The 13,769-nt window shown below is 43.1% G+C and overlaps 1 protein-coding gene across 2 annotated transcripts; it reads right to left on the bottom strand.

Moving 5' to 3' along the window:
- Positions 1–1,085: 1,085 nt before the first annotated feature.
- Positions 1,086–13,557, bottom strand: nacad (NAC alpha domain containing). 2 transcript variants are annotated; one of them, XM_085292236.1, is made up of 10 exons: positions 13,016–13,557; positions 9,636–9,922; positions 4,008–9,519; positions 3,632–3,865; positions 2,930–3,021; positions 2,437–2,505; positions 2,169–2,315; positions 1,953–2,087; positions 1,724–1,846; positions 1,086–1,230 (listed from the first exon to the last, which is right to left on the bottom strand). In XM_085292236.1, the coding sequence occupies exons 1-10, from the start codon at positions 13,554–13,556 to the stop codon at positions 1,216–1,218; spliced, it is 7,155 nt and encodes a 2,384-aa protein (XP_085148362.1). In that variant the 5' UTR covers position 13,557; the 3' UTR covers positions 1,086–1,215. The 2 variants fall into 2 exon arrangements, with proteins under 2 accessions (XP_085148362.1, XP_085148363.1); XM_085292237.1 differs by lacking the exon at positions 13,016–13,557 and adding an exon at positions 12,271–12,325.
- Between the last annotated feature and the right edge of the window lie 212 nt (positions 13,558–13,769).

Raw genomic sequence — 13,769 nt, 5'->3', positions numbered from 1 at the left:
CTAGTACTATATATTGGAGATAAAATATCTGAATTCCAGGAGCAGGACCACGACTCCAAACATGCCCCTTCTGGGTCTTATCTATATATGACACCCCCAGTTCTAAGGGCTGTTCGTTCTTATTTCCGTGCCCCACCCTCCTTGCCCTTTTTTCAATTCCTTCACTTCTTCACTTTTCATTAGTTCATGTGCCTTTATTCACCTTTATCTACTAAATAACGCTGCAAAACCTAAACTGAGGATGTGGGCCCAGCTAATGAATCCTCTTTCATCTGTTTTCTGGAAAAGTCTAATTTGGATTTCTTGTTCTTGCTTGTAACTGGTCTTTTGCACCTTGTTGTAAAATGTCTGTATTCATATTTTCTGCATTTGTGACAGCATCTCTTGATTATAGACTTTGGCAATAAACCTTTTCAATATAATTCTTGCCTTAGTTAAATTCTGTGAAGTGGTTTTTCTTAACCATGGAAATAATTCTGCAATCATTTACTTGTCGTCTGTGATCTGTCAGACTCTTTGCTGTTGCTTAGCTGGTCAGCGCATTCTTTCTTTTTAATAATCTAACAAATTGTTGATTTAGTCACTTGGTGGATTTGGTTTTGCAGCCAACTGACGACCTTCCTCACTTGCACTGATATCGTTTAACTTCATATTTTTAAATTACAGTAAAATGCTATAAAACACTGCTTCATTCCTGCTTCATTTGTAATGAAATTACAAGAGACTGAGCCTCAACTGGCTATGAAACTGTTTTCCACTCGATTTTTCTCATTATTTTTGAGCTTTTCAAACATGGGATTTAAAATTGTTTGATTTAAAATCCCCTGTGGTGGTGTACAGATGCAAAACTGCAAGAATGATGTTTTTGTCCAATAAATTAAGGACGTAACTCTAGCATGGAATCGAATAGCACAGATTTTGCTTCCGATAACCAATCAGAAACATTTCGCCTCTTCTTTCATTTAAATATTTTCAACTTCTCCTGAAGTGAAAGTTGGCGTAAAGGATCAATATAGCATGTTTGATTTAATGAATGTGAAAGACTAATCTTTTCAGTAAGATCAGTTTCAGGGTCCAGTCAGAGCCCACGTTGGAACAGACTTTATTTAGCAGATATTGGGGATGCAACATATAGTAGCAGCGATATAGAAGAGTCAGGTGTTTAGGCTTTATAGGCTGGAATAAAGGGGTCAGGAGTTGAATCGTCTTCACCGCTCACATGGTCAGCTCCTGTGGAAATGCAGGGGAGAAAAGTGAAGGTGAGAAAGAGAAAAGGTGGAAAATTGAATTCAAGATAAATGAAAACAACAAAAATACTATCTTCACTTCTACCCAATGAAAAAGATGTGCCACTGTGGAACATATCTCTCTTTGTATATAATTAAAAGGGATACTCATTATGTGAGGCTTCATTTCCCAGTTATCTTAATAGTATTTTATCCTGCATCAAGAAACAAAACATCTGCGTCACTTGAACAGCTCCAGTTCTTATGAGAGCACTTGCTGCCATCTAGTGGCCATGAGACTGTACTGATGACCTACAGAACAGTGGAGGTTATTCAGTTACTGGGGAGAAATTCTACTTGTCATTTGTCCTCTGCTCTTTCATCTCACCCCCTCCCTGCTCACTGGCTGTGACTCATTATTTTATTCACCATCTGCCCTCCCTCCACACTCTCTGTCTTCCCCTCTCTTTCCCGCCTTCAGCCTCATCGTTTCTCACCATGATAGCATTCACAATGTCATTCTTGTTGTGTTTCAGCGCACGGACGGCTTTGGCTCGTGACACATTGGCCTGAGCCATCACCAGCTCAATGTCTCTCTGCTCAAGGCCTCCCTCATCCACCTGATGTATAGAAAGAAAGAAAGAAGCAAGGATAAAGAGAGATTTCAGAACATACGTTTTAACGGTTGTTGAAATAGGTATTCAGAAACAATAGTTCAGAAAATACCTCTTCTTCTTCCTCTTCACTCTCCTCCTTGATGGTGAGGCTGGGTGGGACAGGTGGGGCTAAGGGAGAAGAGGTCACAGGCACCTTGAATTTCTCTGCGGCTGCTTTGTGAGCCTGCTGAGACAGGTCCTCAATCTGAGGAGAGAAAAGGACCGGATAAGTAAGCTAAAACTGAAAGCTGAAACTTGAGTAACCAAATAGACAAACAGTACTCACCTTTGCCTCTCCGAACACAATATAAATGTCTGATACGGGGCTTTTGAATACATCTGGTCTGCTGATGACAAACAAGATGCTCTTGGACTTCCTAATAGTGATTCTGGTCACACCGTGGACTGGCTTCAAACCCAGCTTAGACATGGCCTAAATGCACAATAGAGAAAACAAGAATTAGGGATTGAAATGAAAGAAAAAGAATCGTATCACTTTTAATATTATATTTGACCACTTATTAAGTTTATGTAGTAGCATATAGTAGTCCAACCTTGCGGGCCTTCTTTTCACTACGGCTCTGCTTTGGCCTGTTTAACCCTTCATCCGCAGAGGAGATAGACTAGAGAAAAAACAGTTAAGTTTATGAAATAATCCATTATGCTTTTAATATGCAAATGTTGCTAATATGTTTATGCTAATATACCTAAATATAACTCATGATGCTTCTGTTTTGTTTTGTTTTTTTGCTTTTTGCAATAGCAGCAACGTTTTGATTAAAGTTTGCCTTAAAGAGTAGCTGGAAATCAGGGCTGCCACTGCTACTGGCTAAATAGCAAAAAGGCTAACATCTGATGAATATTAGATTTTATGAGTTTAAAATGCAATGCTAGTTGAACAACATGTTAAACAACATGCTTGGCCAGAAGTACATTGTGTAAAATATATATACTATATATATATGTATATATACTATATACTATATACTATACATATACATATATATGGAAAGATGGTCACCTTTAAAATCCCATAGACAAACTCACCTGTGGCTCTGATGGTCTCAGTGGTTCCAGTTCTTCCAGCTCAGGAACTGAACCCTCACTCTCAGACTCATTACATGAAGCCAGCACTGAACCTTCACAAAAACAAATTCAAAGCACACATATATAAAATAAGTCCATAGGAAAACTAGAGTAAAAATAATTTGTCTATCTATCGAATGATCTTCCTAATTAGTACATAATTAGCCTATTTTAATGATAGATAGATTAATTATGTACCAATTATGTACATGAATAATCTATATCTGATATCTAATCAGTACCAGAGACTTTAATTAGCTTATTTTGATTAAAAATATAATAAAAAATCACTATGTGATATTCACGTCTTTTGCAATGTGGCTTCACAATAGTATGTAACACAACGTAGCAGTGTGCTCAACTCCAGCCTGAATAAACATGAAAATGACAGAATGCTGGCACACATTGATAAGTGCACTTTCCTTGCTGGGTAATAACACTTCATCCATAATTTAGGTTACAAACTTTGAAACAGTTTAAAATATCCTCTCTGTCAGTAAACTTATAAATGTAAGATGGAGAGAGCGTTATCACGTTGCATAACCTCAAAGAGAGAATCAAAGAGAAAGAGAAAGAGAAAGAGAGAAGGGTGGGTTGTATAACACATAGCTAAAGAAATTTTGGGGGATTTCAGTGCCCCAGAGGAGGTATGAAACCACTTACAATTGCTCTGGAATGATAGGTCAGTCTCTTCACAAATGTTGTGGCTGTGTTTCATAGGACAGCTGGGCCGCCTGCCTGTAAGTTGGTGGGTAGAGAAGGGCTGAATTTCCCTTTGATTGGCTGAACCAGAGTTTTTCTGTAGTGATCCATTTCTGCTTCCTTGAACTCCTTTGGGCTGGGATGTTTTACCTCCATCGCCCTCACTGTCTGTCTCTTCCTCAGCCAAACCAGGACCTTACAAAACACACAATGATTATCACAGCTTTTATGATAACAGTGTTAGGAAGTGTTTACCTTTTCTTTGACAAACTCGCTAACTCAAATGTTTGGATTAGAGAGGGAATGTTTGGTTTGAGGTAATCATGACTTTACTCACCTTTGCACCTGTCTTGTGTGCTCCATGTGTGACCTTGACTGACTTGTTTGTGAGACTGTACTCTTGCGTTAGCATGAGACTGGGAGTATGACTGAGACTGGGGATGGGAACTAGAGTCTGGAATACAGACTGCATCTAAATTCCCCAGCTCGGGTAAAGATGACTCCTGGGCAGACTGAAACAGACTTAATGGCATGGCAGTGGAGAATAAGGGTGAAGAGACAGTTGTGGCAGACACAGTTGATGTACTGAGGACATCAGTAATCTCTTGGAGGTTAGTGGTAGGAAGGAACTGGGAATTAGGGGTGTTCTGTGTTGTAGGGGAGGTTGACAAACGGACAGGGGTGGTGTGGCACGTGAACAGTGAAGGTTCTTGCCGTTGTTGGGCTGAGAGGTCAGGTTGGGATTCCTGCACTGGTGTGGAAAGATCATGCTCTGGGTCTGTTGAGGCACAAGGTAGAGAGCAGGAGGAAGAGGAAGAGGAAACAGGAGATGCTGAGAAGCAAAGTGGATTCAGAGAGTATGGTATGGTATTGTGGGTAATATCTATGTTGTTATCATTAATGTCCACTGTAAGTCCTCTCTGATTATCAGGTAGCGGTCTATTATCAAGAACTTCCTGCTGTACGTCTTGGTTCATCGCCACAACAATATTTAGGTTGTCTGTTGTGTGTGTGGTAGAGACATCAGGACTCGGATTGTTTTCTACCTGGAGCTGTGAACCAGATTCAACCTTGTCTGTCCCAGGCGTCTTCTGTTGACAATCCAGTGATGAAAACTTGTTGCTTGCATTATGTCCTGTCTTAGATTTGGATGTTTCTGCATTCCCCTTTGACCGTACCCCTGGTGTGTTATTTAAAGGAACAGCAGGTTTCTCTGGATCAACAACAGATTCGGGGCTAGAGGCACCTTGACTGTCTGTCAGAGGTGCCCTCTGTTTCTGCCTTCCTCTCCTTCCTTTCTTTGCATCAAATGATGTATCTGTGCAATGTCCCTCCTTGGGGCTGTCACAGGGAAAGTGCTCTGAGTCATTTTGTGCAGAACGGGATTTCCTTTCCTGTTTCTTCTTCTTATCTTTTTTTGCACCTCTCTCTTTTGCTTTCTCTTCCACTTTGTCTTCTTCATTGTCTTCCCCTGAGTTATAAACAACATGCTGTTGTTCTCTAAAGGCATCTTTAGTCTTTGGTTCATCTACAACTTTGTCCATGAGGGGACTGCCATCACATTTTCTTTGGCTTTCTGTCTGAGACTCCATTATCTCTGTTTCTGACAAAGAACCAGTATTGACCTTTTCTTGACAAGCTTTACTTGGTTTGGAATCATCGGATTTGCATTTAGGAGTGAATGATCCAAAGGAGCCCTGTACCAAAGAAAATGATGTGTCACTCTCTGGAGTGATTGTCTGACACTCTGGGCCTGTATGACTTCTTAAGTTGGTTTCATTTTTTAAATCAAAGTGTTTGTTTGTTGCAGCTGCATCTGAGTGAGTTTCAGTTAATGGCACAGAGATGCTGGAGCCACCTTTCTCGGGGAATGGTGTCTGTGTTGTTTCTGGTGTCTGGTTTATCAAACTATCTGTTGATTTCCTGTCTCCATCAGGAATCATGTCCGAAACCTGAGGTGGCATCTCCTCAAGTGGAATATTAGAGACAGAGTCTCTAATACTGACACTCACACTCTGGTGTCTGACTTCCTCTGACAGAGCATTGAGACTCCCATGAGCAGAGCCAAATGCAGACTCACTGTTATTGTTACAATTCTTCCAAGTGTTTTGTATTTGTGTTTCTGTGTTATCGCCGTCATTGTGTGGATTTAGATTACTGATATCATCCTCCAGGAAGCTGGCGTTCCCGTCTTCTCCCCCTCCTTCTACTGAAATCTCCTCAGTGGACTTACAGCGTGCCAAGTTGGACTCAGAAACTCCCTCTCCAACCAGTTCTTCGGTATCTGTTTGGTGCTTCTCTCCATGCAAACTGTTGTTATCGTCTTCATCTAGCATAGACCCGAGAACATTATCATAATTTCTGCATTCTTCACTGTTCATGTTAGAAACCATGGCCGTCTGCTTGCTTTGGCCTTCTGCATCACACATGAGCAAACTTTCCGCCTCTAACTCATACCTCTTCCCCAGAGACAATGATAGAGATTCCCCTGCTCCCCAGACACCAAACTCAGCCTCTGCTCCTAATCCAAGACTGAACCCCATTCCCACCCTGGTGTCACACCATGCCCCTGCTACAGAACCCATCTCTCTGCTTGTGTCCATTTCTGAATTTTCCCTTTTCGGAGAGATGGCAAAAGGTGAGTGTGGGGAACCAACAGCTCCCAGTACTCCCTCATCAGTACTGAGGGTGTTTTCCCTTAGGTTCTCCTGGGAAGAGTCACCAGGGCAGTGTTCAGGTGTTAGGGCCAGATTGTCAGCTAGTTCTGAGATGACTTCTGGAGAGGCCGAAACAGGGATATTACTGGGATTGGGACTAGGGTCTTTAGGACAAGATAGAAGAGGAACACCTTTATTCAAGTCATTAGTAGCAATGACATTGTTCAGAGACGGACCAGAATCACTGATTCTACACTCCACACTCACTGACTCTGCTGAAGCATTCCCATTCTTCTGGTCAAGGTCAATATCAGACTCACTGTGAATACTGGTTCTGCACATGGCCTCTGCCCCTACAGGCACATCATATTTACTGCAGAAAGACTTTGACAACACACGTCTACTTGCTCCCACAGTCCTTTGGCTTTCAGAGTGATAGTGGCGAGGCTTGATGAGCAATTTGAAAGAATCTCTTTCTGGCCCATTTATGGGCTCAATTATTGAGTTATCACTGTGTAATTTCAAAGAGTCTCTTTCTGGTTCTTTTTCCACTGTGCCACTATTACTGGGCAATTTGAAATCAACATCTTTGCCCTGGTGATCTTCTTCTGGAAAAACTGAAATGTTCTGGTCTGTTGTTTCCTGCACAGAAGTAGCAGAGGGAGGAATGTGGGACATGTGGGACTCTGTTGCAAAAGAAGGTGACACGTGGCTGGTATCAGGAGTGGAGGAAGGGTTAAAAAAGGGACTGGGCTTAGGCCCCTCAAGAGGATTGGAGAAAAAATCAAGATAAGTCATTTCACTCTCATTTGCACTCTTATTCGGGTCGTCGGAGTCTGACAGAGAAGAATTCGCTTCTGCAGGACAGGATAGTTTCTGGTGATCCAGTGGTTTGTCTGTGCTTGCTTGTAGAGGGAAATGTTTTGCCTGACCTGTTTCGCTGGTAGATTCTAGTTCAGGGTCTGATTGGGTCTCAGGGATTTTACATGCATCCACAGGACTGGGATCTACATTGTTTCCTTTAGGGTGGGCAGTGGCTTCAGACAGACAGGTGGTTTTGCAGCGATCCGCTAGTTCATCCATGCTCTGCTGTGAGGGCAAAGGTTCATTTTGTACTGTGTCACTGACAGTTGCCCGTTCAGGTTCTGATTGTATTTGACCTGGATCAGGTCCATCTACTGATGTGGGCTCTAATGATTGTGCATGCCTCTCAGTGCTGTACAGACGTTCGTCTTCCTCCCCGTTGTAGGAGGCAGAATCTGATGACTCCTCTGTATCGTCTTGGAAACAAAAAGACTCATCCAACCCCTCATTAAGAGAAGTTTCTGAAAGCGAATGAAGGAAGGATGCTGAGCTATCCTCATCTGTGGGATCCTCCACTGCTCTGCTATGACATTCATCATCGTCGTCCTCATCTTCTTCTTCTTCCTCCTCCTCCTCTTCGTCCTCTTCTACCACTTTCACTTCCACCTTAGCTTCCTCGCCTGACTCTTTACGGTCATCACTGCCATCATCTTTATTAGTTTTCTCATATTCATCACAGCTGACAGCACCATTAGCATTACCATCAAAATCATCATCATAATCATAATCGTCATCCTCTTCGTCTTCATCGTCATCTTCTACATCTGCCTCCTCTTCTCCCGCTGCATAGGCATCAACGTCCTTTTCTTCGTTTCTGTCATTAACTTCTATTTCATTCTCTTCTTCAGTGGGGAAGAGAGTGATTTCCATTGAATCAGCCTTAAAGATAAGGCTGGTGTGAAGGGGAAAGGAGATGAGGGAGGCAGGGATCATCCTCTCCTCCTCTGGTATATCATCAGCACAGGCTGCCTGGGATAGTATGAAGGAACTGGGACCAAGCCTATCAAACGCTCCAGGAAAGAAGGCATCCAGGGAGAGGACAGGTGAGTCAGGGCTAAGGCTTGATGAGGCCATGGTCATGTTCTCTGTGTCAGGAGTCAAGGCGGTTGAAGGAGGCTCTTGGTGGACATCCATCTGTCCATAATGTTCCTCTGATACGCATGCCTCAAGTTGCAGTCTCAGTCCCGACTGGATAGGTCTAGACGACTCAGCTCTTTCTATACTGTCCTCATCTAGAGGGCAGAGTGAACTTTCATAACCCCCTCCATCCTCCTGGGAGTCACTACTGCTACTGCTCCTCAGAGGGGATGTGTCCTCAGTTACCCAGCAGGGGCGACAGCTTTCTCTAGAAACACTGACCTCGTCCCCTTTTAAAATTTCTTCCTCCTCAACTATGACTGTGTCTGTTATACCTGTTGGGGAATTCAAAACAAAATCCCCCTCATGGTACAGACAGAAGTCCCCTGCCCTTTCTTCCTCGCGTTCTGGAACTATTCTTCCCTTTTCCTCCCCAACTTCATCTCCAATTTCAGACAAGGACCCCACAAAACAAGCAGGAGCCTCCTGTGTTTCTTCTGTGAGGAGTGGATTTGGAGATGTGGAGGGGGAGGTGGAAGATGTGTAAGAGGAGGTCCAGCTGCCTCCCTCTGCTGTGATGTAAGAGCCAGAAGGAGAAGTGAGAGGGGAACAGAGGTCCTCACTGTCAGAGGGAGAACCAGGGGACAGTGGAGAGACAGGGGAGCCAGGATATGAATGATGTTTCAGGTGTGAAGAGCGAGATGCCATTTTAATTGGGGTAGAAGGAGCAGTGTAGTAAAGGTCAGGGTCAAGACGTGAGGGGACACCCACTCGTAGTGGGTCAACAGCACAGACTGGCTCAGAAAAGGACAAAGCAACTGGACAGGAAGGCTCAGAAAAAGAGTGGGAAGGCACTTCATCTTGAGAGAGGCTTTGACACTCTTCTTTTTTCTCCATCAAGCTGTCATCTGTCGTGAGTGACCCTGGGGAGGTAGAGGGAGGGAGCAGGGGGTTGTGAAAAGGCATAGGGAGAGTCGCTGAGGGGTCTGCACGGTCTTTTTGCTGAGCCTCCTGTTTTGGGGATTGATTTTCCTCTTTTCTTGTTTCCAACTGAGTCTCTTTTGCCTGTGCCTGAGGATCTGAAAAGCTTTGAATATCTGGTAAAGGTACAGCCTGATCACTTGGGGCAGTAAAGGGATTCCCTTTCTTGATCTCTGTTGTTTTCAGCAGTGTTTCTTCACCCATCACCACCCTTGTATCAATAGTTTGTGGCTCCTGGTAGTCACTCTCCACCTCAGAACCAGTTAAGACCTGGGAATAAAACATTTTACATACACAATTACAAATGTTCATAATGGTATCCTAAGTGCTATGAAGCTACAACATGATCAAACACACATACATGCACGCACACACAAGACACGCACCTTGATTCGCTCCATCTTAACAGGGACATGGCGGCCACATGGTCCATGACCACCTAATTTTCCAGACAGTCTGGGTGTGCTGTTGTTGCGATGATCGGAGCCTTCAGGTTGAGGTCTTGGGGTACCAGAAGAGCTAGGGGACACATGAAATAGTCGTGGTCCAAATGGAGAAGTGCATGCTGGGAGCAGCTTTTGTGGAGTACTGGGAGAGGCACTAGAACCACTGTCACTCGGGGATGAACCACTGTCACTTGGTGTGGAGTCAGTAGATGGGTGTCTGGTCATGTCTGAAAAAGAGAAATGAAAATAAATCAACTTCATAAGTAAAAGAAAAAAAGATCAAAACAAATATTAACCTCCTATGACCCGAACTCTTCCACGACATGCATTTTTGATTTCTCTTTGATATTTGGGCTGACTGGGGCCAGATGAATGTAAAAACAAAGAATTACCAGATTTTTTTTTACCTGATTTTTGTTTCTAAAAAAAATGAGAGACGCATATACGGATATTTGTTTAAAATTTCAATAGCACAGTAGAAGTATAATGTCCTCATAAGTGGATATCAGACCCTTGTTGAGCAAAATTGAATATTTTGGTCTAAATAATCCAAAATGTGATGTCCACATATGTGGACACCAGGTCCTAGGAGGTTAAGAGTTCGGATATTAATACATTTGAACTCTGAGGAATTAACAAAAATATCATATAAGCAAGCTGACTAAATCACCTTAGTACCACGGCACTAGACGTGATGTGGAAAGTCATGCCTCTTTTATTGTATAATATTAGACTTTAGATTTCTGTGTTTGAGTTTCACTTATCTTAGCCCACACATTAGTTCAGAAAGAGCAAAAGAAAATTACACCAAAATGCCAGTCAGTAAACAAATACCCCTCAGCTCTCATGACACAGCAAATGGCTTTCAGTAGAAAAAAAAGAGTACTGAGACTTAAAACAAGACTGTTTTAATGTATTTATTATTATTATTTTTGTAATGCGTGCGGCAATCCTCCAAAAGCTTGGTCTCTATAGATGGAAGTCAGAAACAATGTTTCTTCACATACACAAGAATCTTTACCTCTGCACGTCTCTTTCACAATTAGCACAATTAGCCAGAGGCAAAATAAGCTGTTATTCTATTACAGCGTTCTCTGTCCTCTTGTCCTTCTGGACCTTGTTATCATTTTGTATCCTCACCTGTCATTGGGAATGGAGAAATCACTGAGATGAAATGTCAGGCTGAATGAAGGAAATGAATCAAGAGGGAGTAGAGGAAGTCTTGGGTATGAGTAAGAAAGTAAAAAGCAAGAAGATAAAAAAAATTTAAAATTCTATTTGTCATCTTAAATCAGTTCTTTGATGCTCTTTGATTACTACAATGCAAAATTGTACTTTTTTCAAAATATCCCTCAGAAGATATGCTCTAAGCTCTTTGTCATCCACACACCGAGAACAGAAACCTCATTTAACTGGGCCATTTGTAGGGTGACCTCAATTCACATGCTGATTGGTCATTACAACACACAAGTGGCTCAGCTCAGTGCCAGCCACATATACACCCTCACTGACACATGCACGTGTTTTGTTCTCCATGGAGCATAGATATCACATTCACTTACTGTTATGTAGCTCATTCTTTCTATCACTCCCTTATATTACTCCTTAGCCTTTTCCTAGCTGATCCTCGCTTTGGCTCTGCTTTGTACGCAGATGTATCTAGCAGGGCGTAGTAGTAACTAAGCACATGCTCTTTTCTTCTCCTCCCTCGCTACTGTCCTGCCCTCCCTGGGGAGGTGGCAGATGCAAGCATCAGCACTTAGAAGCTCTTCCCGATCACTGCTCCAATATTAAGATGAAGGTGTGTTTGTGTGTGTGCTGAGTCACGCCACATAGACTAAAAGCTGCTGTTAGGTCAGAGAGATGCACAATACATAATACACAAAAGACAACTCTTCTGCTACAGCACAGCCTAGTCTCAACGGAACATAAACAGGCTGATTCTGATTGTCTTCTCCTGCAGGAGCTCAACAAAACCTCACTATGCTACGGTGACAAAGGCTAATATAGCACTGGTTTTCAACAGCATATCTGAGTTCAAGAAAATCAAGCAATATATACCTTGAAAACACATCTAGAAATGCTCTATCGTGCTTTAGTGACAATCATAGGAAGTACATAAAAACTGTTTGGCTAGGCTGCTAAATAAGTCAGTGACATAATACGACTGCCTGGCCTTGGAGCCTGGTCTCAGGGAATGCAGTTAATCTGAGCACCTAGCTTGCTGTATGAAGAACAGGCCGCAGTTGAGCAGACTAAAGCTGCGTCACAGTGGATGCAGTGCTGGATTTGCCACCCCCAAGAGCGAGTCTCTGATCTATCTATCTATCTATCTATCTATCTATCTATCTATCTATCTATCTATCTATCTATCTATCTATCTATCTATCTATCTATCTATACTCTAATAAGATCAAAGTAATTTATAATTATAATATATAACAATATAATGTATAATATAATACAATAGAATGATTATAAAGTTTAAGGTAAAACTTTCACTATAACCTATAACCATATTTAATGATCTTATATAGTAAACAATAAACAACAAAAATAATGAAAGCTCTTGTACCTGTGAGGTTGTGTTTTTGTGTTAAACTGTGCTCTGCCATGCTGCTGTGTCATGTTCCTGTTGAAGCTGGGGAGTAGGGAGGAGCTACGCCACACTGCTCTGCACTTACAGCTTGCATAAAACTGATGTAGAGATGGGGATGCGGATGTGGCATGAACATGGGGCAGTGGGAGGAGTGATAGAGACTACGGGGGCCAGATTTAGGGTGGGGGTAAGAGCACTGGGAATCCGATGAGGACTGAGGCTGGATGCTGGGGGGGGCAGTTACACAATGAAATTAGTCGGTACATACAATACTGTGGTAGCTGAAAGGAACAGATTGCTAATTTGGATTCTGTAATGGGGAGTAAAAGGAGACGAGGTAAGAGTTGATGTCTAGGGGTGGAATCTCTTGGGAGGCTGCTAATAGCTGCAAGGGGGAAGGAGAGGCAACATGCAGTTTACCGAGGAAGCAAACATGCAACTGAATCACAGCTTACTCAGCCTGCACATGTCAGACACACAGAAATCACCCAGGTCTAAAGTGAGATCTCCCAGGTACTTTTGAGCAGTTAGTGCTTGTCAAATAATCCTTTACCTTTGCTTTTCTTCCTGCTAATACTTCAGTCCTTCCTATCCTATCTGTTAAATACTACTTGCTCAACACAGTCTTGAGCCTTTCTTCTCGATTACGCCCTGGTCTCTGTCTCAATTAGTATCAATGGAAACCCTCTCCTTTCCCAGTGCTCAAGCCCAGTGGTCCTACCTGGTCCAGGGAGCCCTGTTTCCTCAGGTTCCTGCCCTGGATGCTTGTCGCTGGGCACGGATCTGTGAGTGCTCTCCCCCGGCATGCTTCTCGCTGGCTGTCTTTGACTCTGACGCAACGATAAACCATACAGCCAGAACAGACAAGGTGAACGAGGAGAGAGAGTGAGAGTGAGAAAGAAGAAGAAGGGGAGGGGGATATGAATGCTCAGCGACCCAACACTCAGATCTTCCCTGCAGCACGTGTCTGCCTCTATGTGTGTGTGTGTGTGTGTTTGTGTGTGAAAGAGAATGAGGCAAACAGAGAATGAAAGAGGGAGAGTCAGAGATGGGAGTATAGGCTGGTCTCTCTCTGTGGTGCAGCACAGTGATGCTGCTGTTGTGGGCGTGTGCTTCAGAGCCTCATGATCCAGTTCATCGGTGTGTGCGTGGTGTGTGTGTGTGTGTGTGTGTGTGTGTAGAATCTGAGAGGGAGCTGCAGTATTCTCTCTTGATGCCCAGTTCCTGCTTTCCTCCCTCCTCCTCTTCCTCGCATCTTCCATCCTCCGTGTATCTCTCTCCCTCCTCTCCTCCCTGGTCCCCCACCCTTCCCTTCACGCCCATCCAAGCTATGACTGGATCTTTGGAGATGATGTCAGCACATTTCTGCTGATCTCTCAGTGCTGCCCCCAACCTTAAAGGAAAGAAGCGGTACTGCAAAAACAAGAGTGAAATGGATAAATCAAATGGAAAACAAAACAGACAGTGGAAAGAGA

This window comes from Mchenga conophoros, linkage group LG11 (genome assembly GCF_057382185.1).
Source record: "Mchenga conophoros isolate Kocher_MC1m ecotype Shallow Benthic linkage group LG11, M_conophoros_male_GT1.1, whole genome shotgun sequence".
NCBI classification, from domain to species: domain Eukaryota; kingdom Metazoa; phylum Chordata; class Actinopteri; order Cichliformes; family Cichlidae; genus Mchenga; species Mchenga conophoros.
The sequence above is the reverse complement of the archived record's forward strand: the minus strand, read 5'-3'. Positions and strand labels throughout refer to the sequence as shown.

What these genes read in the sequence shown, in the direction of transcription:
- nacad (XM_085292236.1), bottom strand. Translation starts at nt 13,556, where the DNA reads ATGGAAGATGCGAGGAAGAGGAGGAGGGAGGAAAGCAGGAACTGGGCA. An exon ending in CACACAAGACAGGTGCAAAG is followed by an intron (nt 3,866 to 4,007) that starts GTGAGTAAAGTC and finishes GTGTTTTGTAAG; the next exon opens with GTCCTGGTTTGGCTGAGGAA. An exon ending in GTGAAGAGGAAGAAGAAGAG is followed by an intron (nt 1,847 to 1,952) that starts GTATTTTCTGAA and finishes TCTATACATCAG; the next exon opens with GTGGATGAGGGAGGCCTTGA.